General features: G+C 43.6%; 1 protein-coding gene across 3 annotated transcripts in view; it reads left to right on the top strand.

Moving 5' to 3' along the window:
* The window catches only part of clocka (clock circadian regulator a), a 63,030-nt gene that overhangs the window by 34,103 nt on the left and 6,762 nt on the right, over nucleotides 1–22,165 (top strand). For all 3 annotated transcript variants that reach the window (XM_064989390.1, XM_064989392.1, XM_064989391.1), the window contains 17 exons: nucleotides 3,496–3,558; nucleotides 3,688–3,836; nucleotides 5,590–5,681; nucleotides 7,305–7,394; nucleotides 7,584–7,704; nucleotides 9,288–9,401; nucleotides 9,551–9,669; nucleotides 9,862–9,944; nucleotides 10,310–10,416; nucleotides 13,770–13,917; nucleotides 14,053–14,134; nucleotides 20,153–20,297; nucleotides 20,405–20,499; nucleotides 20,595–20,870; nucleotides 20,968–21,126; nucleotides 21,317–21,735; nucleotides 21,900–22,146. In XM_064989390.1, the coding sequence (XP_064845462.1) occupies nucleotides 3,496–3,558; nucleotides 3,688–3,836; nucleotides 5,590–5,681; nucleotides 7,305–7,394; nucleotides 7,584–7,704; nucleotides 9,288–9,401; nucleotides 9,551–9,669; nucleotides 9,862–9,944; nucleotides 10,310–10,416; nucleotides 13,770–13,917; nucleotides 14,053–14,134; nucleotides 20,153–20,297; nucleotides 20,405–20,499; nucleotides 20,595–20,870; nucleotides 20,968–21,126; nucleotides 21,317–21,735; nucleotides 21,900–22,146 (2,509 nt within the window). The remainder of the gene's footprint in view (nucleotides 1–3,495; nucleotides 3,559–3,687; nucleotides 3,837–5,589; nucleotides 5,682–7,304; nucleotides 7,395–7,583; nucleotides 7,705–9,287; nucleotides 9,402–9,550; nucleotides 9,670–9,861; nucleotides 9,945–10,309; nucleotides 10,417–13,769; nucleotides 13,918–14,052; nucleotides 14,135–20,152; nucleotides 20,298–20,404; nucleotides 20,500–20,594; nucleotides 20,871–20,967; nucleotides 21,127–21,316; nucleotides 21,736–21,899; nucleotides 22,147–22,165) is intronic.

The raw sequence follows: 22,165 nt of genomic DNA on the forward strand, positions 1-22,165 counted from the left end.
AGATCAAAATCGATCGTGGTTAGAATGGATACTTTAGAGTACCATTCAGAAATGTTTTCATAGATGAGATGTTTCGGCGGTTGTCTGTCTTTGCATCCCAGGTTGACATAATTTCTAGCTGCAGACTAGTAATTATTATCTAAGATTTGCTCTTAGTCTGTAGCGATCGATAGTCTCAGAGTTTAACCATTTCCAGCCGTGTAGCCAATGCTGCACGTGGTATGGTTAGGAATTCAGCAACCATTACAACCTTACCTTATACTGAGATTTTTGTGGTCTGAAGAGGATTTCCTCAGGAGGGGTTTTTATTCGTAACAATAGAAAAGTAGGTTCTATGACGCCAGATACTGTCTGTGCTCACGGGGGGCGGGCCAATGACTTAGTTAAACTTTAAAGGGAATACAATTTTCTCACATTAAAGGTTTAACATCACATTACATCATTTCACAAATAGTTTCATCTTTACTCATTCATTTTATACAAGAATTAGATGCAAACTCCATAATTGAGAAATGTACACATTCAGAGATGGAGTTATGTGTGTTTCCTGTCCTCTCTGAGGTCACCAAATGAAACATACTCGTCATACCCGTCCCTTAAGTGTCCACGGACCATTCCCACCTTCTCACAAGTGGATATTTTGTTTCAAATGTCCATTTTGGGGATTTAGGAGTTTGCCATGTGAAATCCTTTGTTCTCTCTCGGTGTCTCTCTTTCTGCGTGGCCAGGGGGAGAGAGTCTCCACCAGGAATTTGAGAGAGAGAAAGATTGAGGTCATGACACCTGTACAGAATAAAAAATAGTTCAAAACATGCATCCTGTTTGCAACAAGACACTAAAGTAATACTGCAAATACTGGCAAAGCTATTAACTTTTTGTCCTTTTTATCCTGAATAAATGTTCAGTTTGGGGAAAATCCATTACAATGCATTACTGAGTACCACTCTTCACATTTTCAAGCATAGTGGTGGGGATGCTTGTAGTCGTTAAGGACTGGGGAGTTTTTCGGAATGGAGCTAAGCACAGGTAAAATCTTAGAGGAAAACCTGGTTCAGTCTGCATTCCACCAGACACTGGGAGATTAATTCACCTTTCAGCAGGACAATAACCTAAAACATAAGGCCAAATCTACACTGGTGTTGTTTACCAAGAAGACCGTGAATGTTCCTGAGTGGTCAAGTTACAGTTTTGATTAAATCTACTTGAAAATCTATTCACACTTTGACCCTCTTTGGCTGCTACTTAAATAAATAAATGTTAAGGATTTGTGAGGATCGAAAACACAAAGACCAGCACAACTGCTATAAAAATACCTTTTGTCAAAAGTCTGTCGTTAGTTTGTGAAAGGTATGTTGGTAGTTTGTCTCAAGTATTTTGACGGTGGTTGTGTTTGTAAGTATCATTTTTATGAGCATCCATCTTACTCATTGTCCCTTGGTTTCAGAGGAGAATAGTGTTTTGCTGCCACACGGTCCTCTGTAGCTCCGACCTCCTGTAAGGTTAGAGCTGGCCACACACTATTAACACCAGCTTAAATACACAATCCTCACGTTTTACATGGCACCACAATAAAACACTGCCAGCTTTAGGTGGCCTAATTTAATAGTGCACTATGGGTGGAGTTTCATTTATTCATGTGGCATCTTTATGGGCAATTTGTTATTGATCTGATGCCTCCAGCAAGTTGGAATGTAAATATCAGTTCACATTTCTTCGGAGTCCCATTCATTCTCATATGAGAGCAGAGCCTGGCTGTACTTATCTGTCAGTGGATGTGTGCTTGTTTTTACTGTATCTTTATTGCAGCATTTGTTGTTTTGATATTAGACCATCAGGTTTCTACATTGTTGATGTTAATGGCTTCATCTAAAAACATCTTTGGTGCGTGTAATTTGAAGCTGATTTGATCGTAGCAATTCTGGGGTTAAAAACACACACACTCACACAAAACATTAATCTCATACTCACACAGCATGCACCAAAACACATAAGGGCAAATATTGGGACAGATGCACACATACAGAAAGCGTGCCAGTGTACCTCATTCCACAGAATGGCACATGCTTAGGTCAGCACGCATTTGCATTAGCATGATTTTCCCCCTCCAAGGAATCTTGGTCAGTGATTTAATGAATGATTGTTGAATGGGAGGAAGTGTGGAGTGACAATATACCCCAGAAGTGACTCAGGTTGGCCAATAAACCTTTATGGTACTGGCTGGAAGGACTGTGGAGCACAGTGACCCCTCATATGGACCATATCCACGCATGCTATGCATGTAGACAGACAGTCAAGCACTTTAAAATATTTTCTTGGAGGTGTACATATTAACATTTACTGCATGTACACATACGCACAGCTACATGCATATTGGCATGTATACACAGCTACATGCATATTAGCACGTATACACAGCTACATGCATATTGGCACGTATACACAGCTACATGCATATTGGCACGAATACACAGCTACATGCATATTGGCACGAATACACAGCTACATGCATATTGGCACGTATACACAGCTACATGCATATTAGCACGTATACACAGCTACATGCATATTGGCACGAATACACAGCTACATGCATATTGGCACGTATACACAGCTACATGCATATTGGCACGTATACACAGCTACATGCATATTGGCACGTATACACAGCTACATGCATATTGGCACGTATACACAGCTACATGCATATTGGCACGTATACACAGCTACATGCATATTGGCACGAATACACAGCTACATGCATATTGACACGTATACACAGCTACATGCATATTGGCACGTATACACAGCTACATGCATATTGACACGTATACACAGCTACATGCATATTGGCACGTATACACAGCTACATGCATATTGGCACGTATACACAGCTACATGCATATTGGCACGAATACACAGCGCCATAGGCTTCAATAGGTCTCATCCATGCTGACACACTGTACTTATGATTATTTTCTAACTGCAGGCAGAACATTGCCAATGCTACTTGTCAAGGTCCTAATAATGACAATTTGATGTACTTTAGTGATATCAGTCTTAGTCGGCTGAGTAAGCGAAAGGTTCTCCCTTCCAAGGCAAATGAGTCACATCCCCGGACATTGTTCCTCAATACCAGCTGAGTCAAAGAGCACAAGTCTCTGTCGAAATATAGACTGAGCCTGGCACTGCCCTCTACTGCTTGGGCTGAGGTAGCAGTCTGGCCAATGATATCTGCACCTCTTATATTTGGCCCAAAATAATTATCTTGTAATGCCATTGTCAAGTTTTTTTTTTTTGTTCTGGTCTGTAATTGAATAAATGTTTATATTATTCCTCTGACATTATTTAAGTGTAAGTAAATGTAAAGTTAGTTTAAATAAATGGATTTTAAAATTGTTTTTGGGGCCGTGGTATGTGATTGGCTGGTCTTTATTGAGTAGAGGTTTAGGATTGGAGGATCTTGTTTGACTGGTTGGTTGGTTGTTTGTTTTGCAGGGATGACGCAAGCAGTATCTTTGATGGGTTAATGGAAGAAGATGAAAAGGACAAAGCAAAACGGTGAGGTCTTAATAAGCTCAAGCACTCCATTAAAGGGAACTCTGAACAAAGGCTTAGTTTGATCATTGTGTTGTTTTTGTTAGCATCTTAGTATGTGTATTCTTATCTTTCTCATGTCCAACCCTCCAGAGTATCCCGTAACAAGTCTGAGAAGAAGCGCAGAGACCAGTTCAATGTCCTCATCAAGGAGCTGGCTACCATGTTGCCAGGCAACACTCGGAAGATGGACAAGTCTACCATCTTACAGAAGAGCATCGATTTCCTGCGCAAACATAAAGGTATGGACCTCTCCTCCTTCTAACCCTTGGACATCAACATGTCTGGAAAAATAGGAACATTTCAGTGTTTTAACCAGGGAACCAAAATTATTTTCCATTAGTTTTGTTCTGAACAGAATCTTAATTTTTTAAAATTCCATTCCACTGTTCCGACCAGCAAAATAAAGATCTGAACTGGTTCGAACACCAAAAAATGAACTGTTTATATTGTTCCTTTTTAAACCTCAGATTTTAGATTTTTTTTAACATTTAGTTTGACAATAAATCACTTCACAAATGGATGGAACAGCTTGCTATGGAGCGGGCAAGCAATGTGCATACATTGGACAGACAAGTGTAGTGTAGGGTGCAACATGCGACTGAAATTTGGCAGGTGAGGAGAGCGCTGGGCATGAAGCGCTGGGCATCTTGTAATTATGACGTATAATATCTGAATTAAGCCCACATAATTATACCTACGGAGGAGCGGCTTCTATGAAGGAACTTTGAATGTCTTTGAACTTCAGAGAGTTGGCTTAACTGACGGTGGACCAGAGCTAGCCCTTGATCATGACTCTCAGTTCCATTACATTACTCATAATGCCGTCTAGAGTTTTCAAGAGCTTGACCAGAGCTAGCTAGCTAACAAGCTTGTGTGTGCAGAGAAGCACCAGAATTAAAATTAAAATGTAACTTTTTTGTAGTTAATAAATCCAGTGTGAAACATGATGCTGTAACTATAGTATCCTTAAATCGCATGTGAAAAAAGTTAATTTGTTGTTCTGTAATTAAAAATCTCTTTCCCTAATTTCTAAATCACAGCTGTAACGTCCGTAACTACAGTAGACTATGCATGCTTTAGAAGGTGGGGGAGGGGCCGGTAGCTTACACACACTGGCAAAGTTTTTCAGCTGGTAGGCAGACAGACACTAGAATAAGTTTCTTTGCATGGGCACTTTGTTGTGTTTTGCGTGGGACTGGAGAACAGTTCCCATGCTTTTAAAATAATGGTTCTGTTCCGGAACAGTATTCATGGGTTGCACCTCCGTCACTCGGTCGCGTCATTGCCATTGCTATCAAGGTTCTACAGATGCTGCAGCATATTGATATCCTACTGATGGTTATTGCTTAGTCTTCCTGAACGCGGGCTAATGACTGTTTCGTCAAAATTACACTATAGTGGCCTGGAAATACGATGACATTGCTAAAGTAGACAAATAATTTGTAGAAAACAACATTAGCATTATGATGTCATCAAGTGTACTTTATAGAAATGGCAATGTTGGCATGAGCCTGCAAAGTTGGTCAGAAATATCTAGCAATGCTAACTTTAAGCTGGCTAAAATGTCGGTGCCCTCCCCTCAATCGTAGCTAGCTAGCTAGCTAAAGTTATGCTATATCTAAAGTCAATCTGGCGACATTACAATGATGACAAAAAATGTCATACTAATTATTTGCCTCCTTTTGAAATGCCATCGGCACAGTAATGCACTTTTGACGAGATCGTCATCCCCACCTGTTAAGACTGCATAGAGTAGAATGCTCATCTGGGCGTCTGTTCTAAAACGAACGTGCAAAACAATATTGTGATGAAAGTGCAGATTCAGATCATGGATACATCACTTTCGTTCTCGGTTCTGGTTCTGTTCTTCGGAAAAGCATTTTTGTCCAGTTTTCGGGACTGTTCCCTGAACCGGTTCCAACCCCTAGTATTAACCAAGCTGTCAGGGGAATCACTGATGTGAATTACTCAATCTGTGTCTCTCCCTGTCAGAAATCGCTGCGCAGTCAGAGTCAAGTGAGATCCGACAGGACTGGAAACCTCCTTTTCTTAGTAATGAAGAGTTCACACAGCTGATGCTGGAGGTGAGAGTGGCAGTCAACACACTCAAAGTGCAGTAGATTGCACATCCTTTCACTAAGTAGGATCTATACTGAACAAAAATATAAATGCAACAGTTGTGAAGATTATATTGATTTACAGCTCATATAAGGAAATCAGTTAATTGAAATAAATTCATTAGGCCCTAATCTATGGATTTCACATGACTGGGAATACAGATATGCATCCCTTAAAAAGGTAGGGGCGTGGATCAGAAAACCAGTCAGTATCTGATGTGACCACCATTTTCATCATGCAGCATGACATCTCCTTCACATAGAGTTAATCAGGCTGTTGATTGTGGCCTGTGGAATGTTATCCCACTCTTCAATGGCGGTGTGAAGTTGCTGGATATTGGCAGGAACTGGAACACGCTGTCGTACACGTCGATCCAGATCATCCCACACACGCTCAATGGGTGACATGTCTGGCGAGTATGCAGGCCGTGGAAGAACTGGGACATTCCAGGAATTGTGTACAGATCCTTGTGACATGGGGCTGTGCATTATCATGCTGAAACATGAGGTGATGGCGGCAGATGAATGGCACAACAATGGGCCTCCAGAATCTTGTCACGGTATCTCTGTGCATTCAAATTGCCATTGATAAAATGCCATTGTGTTTGTTGTCCCTGGCTTACGCCTGTGCATACCATAACCCCACCTCCACCATGGGGCACCCTGTTCACAATGTTGACATCAGCAAACCACTCGCCCACACGACACCATACACATGGTCTGCGGTTGTGAGGCCGGTTGGATGTACTGCCAAATTCTCTAAAACAACGTTGGAGGCGGCTTATGGTAGAGATATGAACGTTAAATTCTCTGGCAACTACTCTGGTGGACATTCCTGCAGTCAGCATGCCAATTGCTCGCTCCCTCAACTTGAAACATCTGTGGAATTGTGTGACAAAACTGTAAATTTTTCGAGAGGCCTTTTATTGTTCCCAGTACAAGGTGCACATGTGTAATGATCGTGCTGTTTAATCAGCTTCTTGATATGCCACACCTGTCAGGTGGATGGATTATCTTGGCAAAGGAGATATGCTCACTGACAGAGATGTAAACAAATTTGTGCACCAAATTTGAGAGAAATACGCTTTTTGTGCATATGGAACAGTTCTAGGATCTTTTATTTCAGCTCATGAAACATGGGACCAACACTACATGTTGCATTTTATATTTTTGTTCAGTGTACAAATAAAGTATGTCAGTCAAAAAGGATGTCAAGTAGCAGTAACAACATTCTGAACATGTTTTTGTTCATAGTTTACTGAAGAAGGTTGACAATGAAACGTCTGTGAATTCCCCCCCCCCTGTCTGCTGTGTAAGCAAGAGAAAAAAGTGTGTGGGTTAAAACAGGTCCACTGTATAGGTAAAAACAAAAAAACATAATAAGGGGGGAAAAAAGGAATATTTGTATAAATGCTTGTATGCAAACCACCCTTCGTTTTTTTGGACGTCATTGTTGATTGGTTTAACACACCAAGGACTATTCAAGTTTAAAGTTAACCGCAATAGTACCATTTTTTTCTACATAGTTTACTTAGTAATACTCTATACTGCAAGTAGATGGTGCTTTAATAACTGTTTTGTATCTGCTAGGCGTTAGACGGCTTCTTCCTAGCAATTATGACTGATGGGAACATAATCTATGTCTCAGAGAGTGTTACATCTCTACTGGAACATCTTCCTGTGAGTATTAATTCTGTCCATACACATTACTTAATGCCTATGTAAGGTTGTTGTTATGCATTACTAAAGGTTGACATGCGTGACGACGGTTGACATGCGTGACGACAGTTGACATGCATGACGACAGTTGACATACATGACCAAGGTTGACATACATGACTTAGGTTGACATCCGTGTGTGTGTTTCAGTCTGACCTGGTGGATCAGAACCTATTGAACTTCCTGCCCCTGGGGGAACATTCAGACGTGTATAAAGCCCTGTCGTCTCACATACTGGAGGGCGAGACGCTAACGCCTGAGTATCTCAAGAGTAAGTACTGGAGCTGTTTTAGTGTTTTTTTTTTTCCAGTTTAAAGTTTTAATGTCACATGCACAAGTGCAGTTAAATGCCTTTCTAGCAAACTCAAAACCCAACAATGCAATAATCAATAACAATGTAATACTAGAAAAAACACATAAGAAATATGAAGAACACAATAAGTAAGTAAGTAAGTAAGCATACTATATACAGAGTCAGCTCCAATACCATATTTACAATGTGTAGGGATACAGGTTTGATGGAGCTAGATACTGTATGTATAGGAGTAAGGTGACTAAGCAACAGGATATAAGATAAACAGAGTAGCTTGTATGTGAGTGGGTGTGCATGTGTGTAGAGTCAGTAAAAATGTATGTGCATATCAGTGGCGGTCAGTGCCGTTTATGAAGAGGGAGGATGAAAGAGTTCCCACATATCTTCAGCACTACTTGGCAGCTTTTCCTTCACTCTGCTGTCCAACTCATCCCAAACCATCTCAATTGGGTTGAGGTCAGGTGATTGTGGAGGCCAGGTCATCTGATGCAGCACTCCATCACTCTCCTTCTTGATCAAATAACTCTTACACAGCATGGAGGTGTGGGTCATTTTGGGTCATTGTCCTGTTGAAAAACAAATGATAGTCCCACTAAGTGCAAACCAGATGGGATATTGTTGCAAAATGCTGTGGTAGCCATGCTGGTTAAGTGTGCCTTGAATTCTATATAAATCACAGACTATGTCCCCAGGAAAAGCACCTCCACACCATCACACCTCCTCCTCCATGCTTCAAGGTTGGAAACACACATGCGGAGTTAATCCCGTTCACCTACTCTGCATCTCACAAAGACACAGCAGTTGGAACCTAAAATATAAAATTTGGGCTCAGCAGACCAAAGGACAGATTTCCACCGATCTAAAGTCCATTGCTCGTGTTTCTTGGCCCATGCAAGTCTCTTCTTCTTATTGGTGCCCTTTAGTAGTAGTTTATTTGCAGCAATTCGACCTGTGAATCAAAGTTTACAACGTAGGTGCATACAGGTTGAGATATTTTTAGGTGACAGACAGTAACACACGGACAGATAGTGACACATTCAATACCGCCTTGCACACTCTTGCTTGCATCTAGCTGATCTAGAGTGTAATTGTTAGTCCAACAGTTGCAAACGAGAGTTTCTATTAGACAAATTGAGGTATGTTTAACTCTGCTCATTCCGCTTGCTGCCATTTTAAGAAATGTTTTTCAACTAAATCGGCAGAATGTATACACTCCTGATCACATGTAAACACAGTTCACTTTAAGAGCAGCCACGTTGTATTCCTTCTCGCAACCATGCGCTCTCTTCCTCTCACATTTTCTCTTTGTTTGTGGACTTCAATGCACATCAGCTATATGTTACCAGGTGTAAAACAAAATATTTCCAAGCCAAACCAGATCATAACCGCTACACACAGCCTATATCGCTGTCACCATATTAGCTAAAGTAACGTCATAGTCAAGTTTCTTTGGCCACAGCATAAGCAGATAATTTTTTCAGAGTTAGATGTACCCATGAGTTTATTTGTACTGTTTTATTGTAAAATTCATTTGTTTTCAGCTAAAAACCAGTTAGAATTCTGTTGCCACATGCTCAGAGGGACGATTGACCCTAAAGCTCCCCCTGTGTACGAGTACGTCAAGTTCATAGGAAACTTCAAGGCCCTGAATAATGGTAAGTTTTATTTTATATTGATTTATGGGAAAATAGGCTTGGAATGTGTACACAAGTAGTTGCTCTGGATTTAGTTTGTGACCATAAATGCACTTAGTCACTGTTGCCTTTTGGTCTGTCCCAATCTGTATTTTCCCTTTCTCCCAAAGTACCTAACTCAACTCGAAACGGCTTGGAAGGGGTGATCCAGCGTTCACTCCGGCCCGCTTTTGAGGACCGAGTCTGTTTCATAGCAACTGTGAGATTAGCTAAACCACAGTTTATTAAGGTAAGACACTTATACAGTATATCACAGACTGCATATGTAGGTAGCTAGGTAACCAGGTATGTCAAATGCTGTACTGTAAAGTTTCCTAAGTGACAGCCTTGTAAATGATTTCCTTTGTATAAGAAGCCAGCCTTGTAAATGATTTCCTTTGTATAAGAAGTAAACATCTAGTTTTTCCTCACTCACCCACAGGAGATGTGCACTGTGGAAGAACCCAATGAAGAATTCACCTCCAGACACAGCTTAGAATGGAAGTTCCTCTTCTTGGACCACAGGTAATGTGTGCTGTCTATAGCCATGTCTGTGTTTTTACTTGCCTATGTCATGTTCGAGTGAGTTAGCCTCTACCTGTTTGAAACCAGAGTGTTAGGTTAATCTCAAATTAGCTAGCTGCTGTGTTCTCTCTGGGCCAGTCAGTCTCAACTGTTTTTGAGCAACAACACTAGAAAGAGTACGTAGTGTTTCACTGCCACTGAAAACCTTTATTATACTGTCCTCTGTAGATACCAGGTCCAGAGGGTAATGCATTGTTTTGTGTGTTTTTGATGTGTTATTATAACTAGTTTACAGGGTGATAAACTGTATATTATTGTCTTTGAATGGGTTGTGCTATCATTTAATGACATTGTTACCTCCCCAGGGCTCCGCCCATAATAGGTTACCTGCCGTTTGAGGTTCTGGGTACATCTGGATATGACTACTACCACGTGGATGACCTGGAGTCACTGGCCAAATGCCACGAACACTGTAAGTACATTTCTGTCACATTTGTGTATTTCAAATCAAATTGTATTGGTCACATCCACATATTTAGCAGATGTTGTAGCGGAATGCTTGTGTTCCTAGTTCAAACAGTGCAGTTGTATCCAACAATACACACAAATCTAAAAGTAAAAGAATGGAATTAAGAAATATGTAATTATTAGAATGAGCAATGTCGGAGTGGCATTGACTAAAATACAGTAAAATAGCATACATTATATACATATGAGATTAATAAAGCAGTATGTAAACATTTAATTAAACATTATTAAAGTGACTAGTGTTCCATTATTAAAGTGGGCAGTGATTCCATGTCTGTGTATATAGGTCAGCAGCCTCTAAGGTGCAGGGTTGCGTAACCGAGTGGAAGCCAGCTAGTGATGGTTATTTAACAGTCTGATGGCCTTCAGATAGAAGCTTTTTTTCAGTCTCTTGTTCCCAGTTTTGATGTACCTGTACTGACCTCGCCTTCTTGATGATAGAGGGGTGAACAGGCAGTGGCTCACGTGGTTGTCCTTGATGATGTTTTTGGCCTTCCTGTGACATTGGGTGCTGTAGGTGTCCTGGAGGGCAGGTAGTTTGCCCCCAGTGACACGGTGGGAAGACTGCACCACCCTCTGGAGAGCCCTGCGGTTGCGGGCGATGCAGTTGCCGTACCAGGCGGTGATATAGCCCGACAGAATGCTCTCATTTGTGTATCTATTAAAATATGTGAGGGTTTTAGGTGCCAAGCCAAATTCCTTTAGCATCCTGAGGTTGAAGAAGCGCTGTTGCGCCTTCTTCACCACAATGTCTATGTGAGTGGACCCTTTCAGATCGTCAGTGATGTGTACACCGAGGAACTTGAAGCTTTCCATCTTCTCCAATGCGGTCCCGTCGATGTGGATAGGGGTGTGTTTCCTCTGCTGTTTCCTGAAGTCCACGATCAGCTCCTTTGTTTTGTTGGCGTTGAGTGAGAGGAGGCGTTGGAGGTGTGCGTGGCAATGCAGTCATGGGTGAACGGGAAGTACAGGAGGGGGCTGAGCACACACCCTTGTGGGGCTCCTGTGTTGAGGATCAGCGAAGTGGAGATGTTGTTTACTACCTTCACCACCTGGGTGCGGCCCATCAGGATGTCCAGGACCCAGTTGCACATGGCGGGTTCAGACCCAGGGCCTTGAGCTTAATGATGAGCTTGGAGGGTACTATGGTGTTGAATGCTGAGCTATTGTCAATGAACAGCATTCTTACATGGGGATTCCTCCAGTCCAGATGGGATAGAACAGTGTGCAGTGCGATGGCGATTGCATCGTCTGTGAATCTATTGGGGCGGTAAGCAAATTGAAGTGGGTCTAGGGTGTAAGGTTGAGGTGACATGGTCCTTGACTAGTCTCTCAAAGCACTTCATGATGACAGAAGTGAGTACTACGGGGCGGTAGTCGTTTAGCTCTGTTACCGTGACTTTCTTGGGAACAGGAACAATGGTGGCCCTCTTGAAGCATGTGGGGACAGCAAACTGGGATAAGGATTGATTGAATATGTCCGTAAACACACCAGCCAGCTGGTCTGCGCATGCTCTGAGGACGCGGCTGGGGATGCCGTCTGGGCCTGCAGCCTTGCGAGGGTTAACACGTTTAAATGTTTTACTCACGTCGGCTGCAGTGAAGGAGAGTCCGCAGGTTTTGGTAGCGGGCCGTGTCAGTGGCACTGTATTGTCCTCAAAGCCGAGCAAAGAAGTTATTTAGTCTGTCTGGGAGCAAGACATCCTGGTCCGCGACGGGGCTAGTTTTCTTTTTGTAATCCGTGATTGACTGTAGACCCTGCCACATATCTCTTGTGTCTGAGCCGTTGAATTGCGACTCTACTTTGTCTCTATACTGACGCTTAGCTTGTTTGATTGCCTTGCGGGGGGAATAGCTACACTGTTTTTATTCGGTCATGTTTCCGGTCACCTTGCCCTGGTTAAAGGCAGTGGTTCGCGCTTTCAGTTTCGCGCGAATGCTGCCATCAATCCACGGTTTCTGGTTTGGGAATGTTTTAATAGTTGCTGTGGGTACGACATCGCCGATGCACTTGCTAATGAACTCGCTCACCTAATCAGCGTATTCGTCAATGTTGTTGTTGGATGCAATGCGGAACATATCCCAATCCACGTGATCGAAGCAGTCTTGAAGCGTGGAATCAGATTGGTCGGACCAGCGTTGAGCAGACCTGAGCGCGGGAGCTTCCTGTTTTAGTCTCTGGATAAAGGCTGGGAGCAACAAAATGGAGTCGTGGTCAGCTTTTTCGAAAGGAGGGCAGGGGAGGGCCTTATATGCGTCGCGGAAGTTAGAATAACAATGATCCAGGGTTTTACCAGCCCTGGTTGCACAATTGATATGCTGATAGAATTTAGGGAGTCTTGTTTTCAGATTAGCCTTGTTAAAATCCCCAGCTACAATGAATGCAGCCTCAGGATATGTGGTTTCCAGTTTACATAGAGTCAAATAAATTTCGTTCAGGGCCATCGATGTGTCTGCTTGGGGGGGAATATATACTGATGTGATTATAATCGAAGAGAATTCTCTAGGTAGATATTGCGGTCGACATTTGATTGTGAGTCAGATGAACAGAAGGACTTCAGTTCCTGTATGTTGTTATGATCACACCACGGCTCGTTAATCATAAGGCATACCCCCCCGCCCTTCTTCTTACCAGAAAGATGCTTGTTTCTGTCGACGCGATGCGAGAAGAAACCAGCTGGCTGTACCGACTCCGATAGCGTGTCTCGAGTGAGCCATGTTTCCGTGAGGCAAAGAACGTTAGTCTCTGATGTCTCTCTGGAATGCTACTCTTGCTCGGATTTCATCAACCTTGTTGTCAATAGACTGGACATTGGCGAGTAGTATGCTAGGGAGTGGTGCGCGATGTGCCCGTCTCCGGAGCCTGACCAGAAGACCGCTTCGTTTGCCCCTTTTACGGCGACGTTGTTTTGGTTCGCCGGCTGGGATCCGATCCATTGTCCTGGGTGGTGGGCAAAACACAGGATACACTTCGGGAAAGTCGTATTCCTGGTCGTAATGATGGTGAGTTGACGTTGCTCTTATATTCAGTAGTTCCTCCCGACTGTATGTAATGAAACCTAAGATTACCTGGGGTACCAATGTAAGAAATAACACGTAAAAAAAAACAAAAAACTGTATAGTTTCCTAGGAACGCGAAGCGGCCATCTCTGTCGGCGCCGGAAGTTGCAAACAGTTTCTGGTTAGGGTAGGTTTTAATAGTCACAGTGGGTACACATTTTATGAGTGTGTTTGTGTTTTCCTGTCCCATGTCCATATCTGTGACATCAGTTCACTCGTCTCTCTCTTCTTCTTCAGTAATGCAGTATGGGAAAGGGAAGTCGTGCTACTACAGGTTTCTCACCAAAGGGCAGCAGTGGATCTGGCTCCAGACTCATTACTACATCACCTACCACCAGTGGAACTCAAGGCCTGAGTTCATTGTCTGCACGCACACTGTCGTCAGGTATAAATCGGCCAATCAATAATAATGATATTCGTATGTATATTTCACAAGAAGTATGTCTGTCATACTATGGATAACCAGTAGTATTGCATTGTGTTAGGATGTTCATAACCCTCTTTCACTGTTGTGTTGCAGCTATGCTGAGGTAAGGGCTGAACAGCGCAGGGAGCTGGGGATTGTTGAGTCACCGCCGCCAGAAATCTTTGCGGTAGATAAGGTAAGACATTTATGAGACTGACATGAGAGCTCGTCTCGCCGACTCCTGAGCATGAGCAATCAGAATTCAGTTTAGGGGATAAAGACGGGGCTGAGTTTCGTTAATGATGAGGGTGTTTTCCACAGGCACATGGAGAAGCCAGCCAAGTAGAAAATAGCCAACCAGGCTCCCCCGGGCTGGGATGGGGGTGTTACAAGCTCTAGTTTGGTGGCCTCTGGTACATTTTAATGCTAGATTGTTTTTTCAACCAGCAATTATCAGGAAATAAGATGTGTATGCATGCATGCAGTCAGTCAGTCAGTCAGTCAGTCAGTCAGTCAGTCAGTCAGTCAGTCAGTCAGTCAGTCAGTCAGTCAGTCAGTCAGTCAGTCAGTCAGTCAGTCAGTCAGTCAGTCAGTCAGTCAGTCAGTCAGTCAGTCAGTCAGTCAGTCAGTCAGTCAGTCAGTCAGTCAGTCAGTCAGTCAGTCAGTCAGTCAGTCAGTCAGTCAGTCAGTCAGTCAGTCAGTCAGTCAGTCAGTCAGTCAGTCAGTCAGTCAGTCAGTCAGTCAGTCAGTCAGTCAGTCAGTCAGTCAGTCAGTCAGTCAGTCAGTCAGTCAGTCAGTCAGTCAGTCAGTCAGTCAGTCAGTCAGTCAGTCAGTCAGTCAGTCAGTCAGTCAGTCAGTCAGTCAGTCAGTCAGTCAGTCAGTCAGTCGGTCAGTCAGTCAGTCAGTCAGTCAGTCAGTCAGTCAGTCAGTCAGTCAGTCAGTCAGTCAGTCAGTCAGTCAGTCAGTCAGTCAGTCAGTCAGTCAGTCAGTCAGTCAGTCAGTCAGTCAAGTCAGTCAGTCAGTCAGTCAGTCAGTCAGTCAGTCAGTCAGTCAGTCAGTCAGTCAGTCAGTCAGTCAGTCAGTCAGTCAGTCAGTCAGTCAGTCAGTCAGTCAGTCAGTCAGTCAGTCAGTCAGTCAGTCAGTCAGTCAGTCAGTCAGTCAGTCAGTCAGTCAGTCAGTCAGTCAGTCAGTCAGTCAGTCAGTCAGTCAGTCAGTCAGTCAGTCAGTCAGTCAGTCAGTCAGTCAGTCAGTCAGTCAGTCAGTCAGTCAGTCAGTCAGTCAGTCAGTCAGTCAGTCAGTCAGTCAGTCAGTCAGTCAGTCAGTCAGTCAGTCAGTCAGTCAGTCAGTCAGTCAGTCAGTCAGTCAGTCAGTCAGTCAGTCAGTCAGTCAGTCAGTCAGTCAGTCAGTCAGTCAGTCAGTCAGTCAGTCAGTCAGTCAGTCAGTCAGTCAGTCAGTCAGTCAGTCAGTCAGTCAGTCAGTCAGTCAGTCAGTCAGTCAGTCAGTCAGTCAGTCAGTCAGTCAGTCAGTCAGTCAGTCAGTCAGTCAGTCAGTCAGTCAGTCAGTCAGTCAGTCAGTCAGTCAGTCAGTCAGTCAGTCAGTCAGTCACGGCCAAAAGTTTTGAGAATGACACATATTAATTTTCATAAAGTTTGCTGCCTCAGTGTCTTTAGATATTTTTGTCAGATGTTACTATGGAATACTGAAGTATAATTGCAAGCATTTCATAAGTGTCAAATGCTTTTATTGACAATTACATGAAGTTGATACAAAGAGTCAATATTTGCAGTGTTGACCCTTCTTTTTCAAGACCTCTGCAATCCGCCCTGGCATGCTGTCAATTAACTTCTTGGCCACATCCTGACTGATGGCAGCCCATTCTTGCATAATCAATGCTTGGAGTTTGTCAGAATTTGTGGGTTTTTGTTTGTCCACCCGCCTCTTGAGGATTGACAACAAGTTCTCAATGGGATTAAGGTCTGGGGAGTTTCCTGGCCATGGACCCAAAATATCGATGTTTTGTTCCCCGAGCCACTTAGTTGTCACTTTTGCCTTATGGCAAGGTGCTCCATCATGTTGGAAAAGGCATTGTTCATCACCAAACTGTTCCTGGATGGTTGGGAGAAGTTGCTCTCGGAGGATGTGTTGGTACCATTCTTTATTCATGGCTGTGTTCATAGGCAAAATTGTGAGTGAGCCCACTCCTTTTTTCCTTATGCCCCAAACAATCAGAAATGGGATTCATCAGAGAAAATGACTTTACACCAGTCCTCGGCAGTCCAATCCCTTTTGCAGACTATCAGTCTGTCCCTGATGTTTTTCCTGGAAAGAAGTGGTTTCTTAGCTGCCCTTCTTGACACCAGGCCAGCAGATGCACTCACACCTGCCTGCTGCCATTACTGGTGGTGCCTCGATCCCGCAGCTGAATCAACTTTAGTAGATGGTCCTGGTGCTTGCTGGACTTTCTTGGGTGCCCTGAAGCCTTCTTCACAACAATTGAACCGCTCTCCTTGAAGTTCTTGATGATCCAATAAATGGTTGATTTAGGTGCAATCTTACTTGCAGCAATATCCTTGCCTGTGAAGCCCTTTTTGTGCAAAGCAATGATGACGACACGTGTTTCCTTGCAGGTAACCATGTCTGACAGAGGAAGAACAATGATTCCAAGCACCACCCTCCTTTTGAAGCTTCCAGTCTGTTATTCAAACTTAATCAGCATGACAGAGTGATCTCCAGCCCTGTCCTCGTTAACACTCACACCTGTATAATGAGAGAATCACTGACATGATGTCAGCTGGTCCTTTTGTGGCAGGGCTGAAATGCAGTGGAAATGTTTTTTGGGGGGGATTCAGTGGCAAAGAGGGACTTTGCAATTAATTGCAATTATTCTGATCACTCTTCATAACATTCTGGAGTATATGCAAATTGCCATCATACAAACTGAGGCAGCAGACTTTGTGAAAATGTATAGTTGTGTCATTCTCAAATCTTTTGGCCATGACTGTACCTACATACAGTGGGGCAAAAAAGTATTTAGTCAGCCACCAATTGTGCAAGTTCTCCCACTTAAAAAGATGAGATAGGCCTGTACTTTTCATCATAGGTACACTTCAACTATGACAGACAAAATGAGAAGAAAAAATCCAGAAAATCACATTGTAGGATGTTTAATGAATTTATTTGCAAATTATGGTGGAAAATAAGTATAAGTTAAAGCTTGGTCGCAAATGGGTCTTCCAAATGGACAATGACCCCAAGCATACTTCCAAAGTTGTGGCAAAATGGCTTAAGGACAACAAAGTCAAGGTATTGGAGTGGCCATCACAAAGCCCTGACCTCAATACTATAGAACATTTTTGGGCAGATCTGAAAAAGGAGGCCTACAAACCTGACTCAGTTACACTAGCTCTGTCAAGAGGAATAGGCCAAAATTCACCCAACTTATTGTGGGAAGCTTGTGGAAGGCTACCTGAAACGTTTGACCCAAGTTAAACAATTTAAAGGCAATGCTGCCAAATAAATTGTTTTATTTTACATATACAAATTTAGTGTATGTAAACTTCTGACCCATTGGCAATGTGATGAAAGAAATAAAAGCTGAAATAATTCATTCTCTCTACTATTATTCTGACATTTCACATTCTTAAATTAAAGTGGTGATCCTAACTGACCGAAGATATGGAATTTTTACTAGGATGAAATGTCAGTAATTGTGAAAAACTGAGTTTAAATGTACTTGGCTAAGGTTTATGTAAACCTCCGACTTCAACTGTACATACGTACACAAGTACATGCACACACACACACACACACACACACACACACACACACACACACACACACACACACACACACACACACACACACACACACACACACACACACACACACACACACACACACACACACACACACACACACACACACACAGTATCAGTCAAATGTTTGGACACACCTACTCATTCAAGGTTTTTTTTTAATTTTTAAACTGTTTTCTACATTGTGGAATAATGGTGAATACATATAAACTCTGAAATAACACATATGGAATCATGTAATAACCAAAAGAGTATTAAACAAATCTAAATATATTTTATTAACTCAACAAAAAAAGAAACGTCCCTTTTTCAGGACCCTGTCTTTCAAAGATAATTTGTTGAAATCCAAGTAACTTCACAGATCTGCATTGTAAAGGGTTTAAACACTGTTTCCCATGCTTGTTCAAAGAACCATAAACAATTAATGAGCATGCACCTGCGGAATGGTCTTTAAGACACTAACTTCTTACAGACGATAGGCAATTAAGGTCACAGTTATGAAAACTGAGGACACTAAAAGAGGCCTTTCTACTGACTCTGGAAAAACACAGAAAGAAAGATGCCCAGAAAGATGCCCAGGGTCCCTGCTCATCTTCGTGAATGTGCCTTAGGCATGCTGCAAGGAGGCATGAGGACTGCAAATGTGGCCAGGGCAATACATTGCAAAGTCCGTACTGTGAGTCGCCTACCTATTTGGAGGTTGAGGCTCCATTGTGGTCTGGGGCGGTGTGTCACAGCATCATCGGACTGAGCTTGTTGTCATTGCAGGCAATCTCAACGCTATGCATTACAGGGAAGACATCCTCCTCCATCATGTGGTACCCTTCCTGCAGGCTCATCCTGACATGACCCTCCAGCGTGACAATGCCACTAGCCATACTGCTCGTTCTTTGTGTGATTTCCTGCAAGACATGAATGTTACGTGTTCTGCCATGGCCAGCGAAGAGCCCGGATCTCAATCCCATTGATCACATCTGGGACCTGTTGGATTGGAAGGTGAGGGCTAGTGCCATTCCCCCCAGGAATGTCCGGGAACTTGCAGGTGCCTTGGTGGAAGAGTGGGGTAACATCTCACAGCAAGTACTGGCAAATCTGGTGCAGTCTATGAGGAGGAGATGCACTGCAGTACTTAATGCAGCTGGTGGCCACACCAGATACTGACTGTTACTTTTGATTTTGATCCCCCCCCCCCCCCCCTTGTTCAGGGACACGTTATTCCATTTCTGTTAGTGACATTTCTGTGGGACTTGTTCAGTTTATGTCTCAGTTGTTGAATCTCGTTATGTTCATACAAATATTTACACATGTTAAGTTTGCTGAAAATAAACACAGTTGACAGTGAGAGGACATGTCCTTTTTTGCTGAGTTTACATTTTGAGATTCTTCAAAGTAGCCACACTTTGCCTTGATGACAGCTTTGCACACTCTTGACATTCTCTGCTGTTGCTGTTTTTGTTGTTAAAATATGGATAGGGCCATGTTCTGCCAAGTTGGCCAAAAATCGAGTGTCCCAAAAATAATTTTTGCTGGCCCGGACATGGTTTGGTTCTTAAATACATTGGCCTAAAGTTTGCCATGCTTTCTCTCTATATTCAGCTGTTAAGTGCCTATATTTGGTTATTATGATATGTATTTAAAAGCTGTGTCATATGATTTAGCAATGCAAGTCATTACTCTATTCTTTAGAATTGCATTGCATTCATTTGTTTCTAAACTATGTCATTTTGAGAAGATATTGAAAAGATATTGAAAATAGGATGCTGTCCCTTTAAGACAAACGCTCCAAAAGAGAGATCAAAATGGCTACAGTAGCCTAGCAAGATGAATGCTAGTGTCTTTTTGTAGCTTTCTTTTTGCATACTGTCAACGCTAGCCAGCATATTGCAAGAATGTTCACTATTGAAGGTGTACATTTGTAAATCGCTTTCCATAAAATAAATAAGCTCAGAGTAGATTGATTGGCACTTCATTTTGCTTTGGACAACTCAAGTGTGCTGTGTGAAGGCATCAACTCCTACTGCTGGAGAGGTTGTGAACAATGATTTATATATTCACTATATGACTGTTAGGGGGCGCTGTGTTGAATCCACCGTGTCTCCTTCTTGGCACTCCCCCACTGTTGTAGCTATGGACATGCATTTATTAATGTCTACATTCGTTTTTGCCAAATGTATTATTTATTACAGACACCGTAATGCATACATTTAAATTATATTATGTGAGCTAAATGTGCAAATGGAAAAACTATATAAAAACATTTTGTTTTCACCTATCGAACTGTGTTAGATCAGTGATTACCTCATGCGATGAAGGAGGGATGTATTTCCAAAGTCTCCTAACAATGTTTGGGAGTTGTAGTAGTGAGTCTGACTGTTCTCTCTCTGCTCTCTCCATCTCAGGACTCTGGTTCTGAGTCTCAACACCAGCTCAACACCTCCAGCCTGAAGGAGGCCCTGGAGCGATTTGACCGCAGCCGCACGCCCTCCACCTCCTCACGCAGCTCCCGCAAGTCCTCGTCCCACACCGCCGTCTCCAATCCAGCCTGTAAGCACTGACCACATGACATCACTACGTCCATCTTGTCTATGGTCACATCCTTTCTGAGAGCTACTTTGATCCTAAGAGTAAGTTGTTTGTTTTTTCCTCCTCAGCACCTAAGCTAAAGACAGACAGGGGTACACCAGGATGCCAGTCCGTCTCTGCTATTGAGATGACATCACAGCGAAGGTCGTCCGTCAGCAGTCAGGTCAGTGTGGGCTTTCTTCCGCTTGCGGTCACAGTAATCTTTATTTTTGATAGTAATCTGGTTCATAATGTAGTTCCTGTGTTTGTTTCCAACAGCAATCAATGAGCTCCCAGCACACCCAGAATACAGGGCAGAACATGGCCCCATCCATTGTTTCACAACAACATCATCAACAGCAACAGCAGAGGCAGCAACAACCACAACGGCAACAGCAGCAACCACCACCACAACAGCAGCAACCACCACCACCACAACAGCAGCAACCACCACCACCACAACAGCAGCAACCACCACCACAACAGCAGCAGCAACCGCCACAAGAGCAGCAACCGCCACAACAGCAGCAGCTGCAGATCCAGCCCAGTGTCCAGGTGAGAAATCTCTCGCAGGACTGTAATTTCGCAGTGACAGAAATGTTCAATTATAATGAGCCATTCACAAACATCCCTTATTTTTCATCTTTGCTAGCCCATGGTACAGTTCTCCACCCAGCTGGATGCCATGCAGCACCTGAAGGATCAGCTGGAGCAGAGGACCAGGAGGATTGAGGCCAACATCCAGAGGCAGCAGCAAGAGCTCAGGCAGATCCAGGAGGAGCTCCAGAAGGTGCAGGGCCAGGGCCTACAGGTTAGCACTGCCCCCTGCTGTCTGTCTCGGGAACAGCACTATATTGACCATGGCCTTCTTATGTAGAGCTGGGAAAGGGTACTTGAACCAAAATGTCTGCTTACATTTGTGTGGATGCATGCATGTGTCATTATGCCTGTGTTTTTCTATGTAAGAAGAGTCTTACCATGTGGTATTTTCTCTGGTGCAGATGTTCCTCCAACAGGGTGCAGGTGGGCTGAGCCTGAGCTCTGTGCAGCTGGCCCAGGGGACCACCATGCAGCCAGGTAGCGCTCTCAACATACAGGGTCAGGTGGTGTCTGCAGGCAACCTGCAGGGCAGTACTCAGCAGCAGCACACGGTTCAACGGCAACCTCAGCAGCAGGCCCAGCCTCAACAACAGAACCTGCTACAAGACACCAGCTCTGTCCTCTCACAGTCTTCTGTGAGGTCGACTCACTCTCTGCCGCCCCAGCAGAGTGCCCTGCCGGCCTCCCTCTACAACACCATGATGATCTCTCAGCCCAACCAGGCCAATGTGGTCCAGATAGCCAACAGCTTAGCCCAGAACAACAGCAACAACACTGCTACTGTGGCAACCTTTGCCCAGGACCGCTCGGGACAGATCAGGTACATGATGCCATCAACAGGGTTTATTCTCCTCTCACTCAGCAGCTTTGTTGCTGATTGTTGCTGAGAACTATAATGATTATCCAAGGGATTTGCATACATTTTTTGTGTGTGGTTCTTATGTTGCTCATTTATTGCCACCCTCTCTCCCTCATCTCTCTCAGGTTCCCAGCTGGCTCTCAGTTGCTGACTAAGCTGGTGACTGGTCCGATGGCGTGTGGAGCGGTCATGGTCCCTACGACCATGTTCATGGGCCAGGTGGTGACAGCGTTCGCTCCCCAACAGGGCCAGACTCAGACAATCAGCATCGCCCAGCAGCAGCCTCAGCAGCAGGAGCAGCAGACGCAGGCGCAGTCTCAGGCCTTAGCCACACAGCATGGACAGGCCCAGCAACAAACCCAGTTCCTCCAGGTGAGGTGACCAATAGGGA

Source organism: Oncorhynchus masou, chromosome 15, assembly GCF_036934945.1.
Source record: "Oncorhynchus masou masou isolate Uvic2021 chromosome 15, UVic_Omas_1.1, whole genome shotgun sequence".
Lineage (NCBI taxonomy): Eukaryota > Metazoa > Chordata > Actinopteri > Salmoniformes > Salmonidae > Oncorhynchus > Oncorhynchus masou.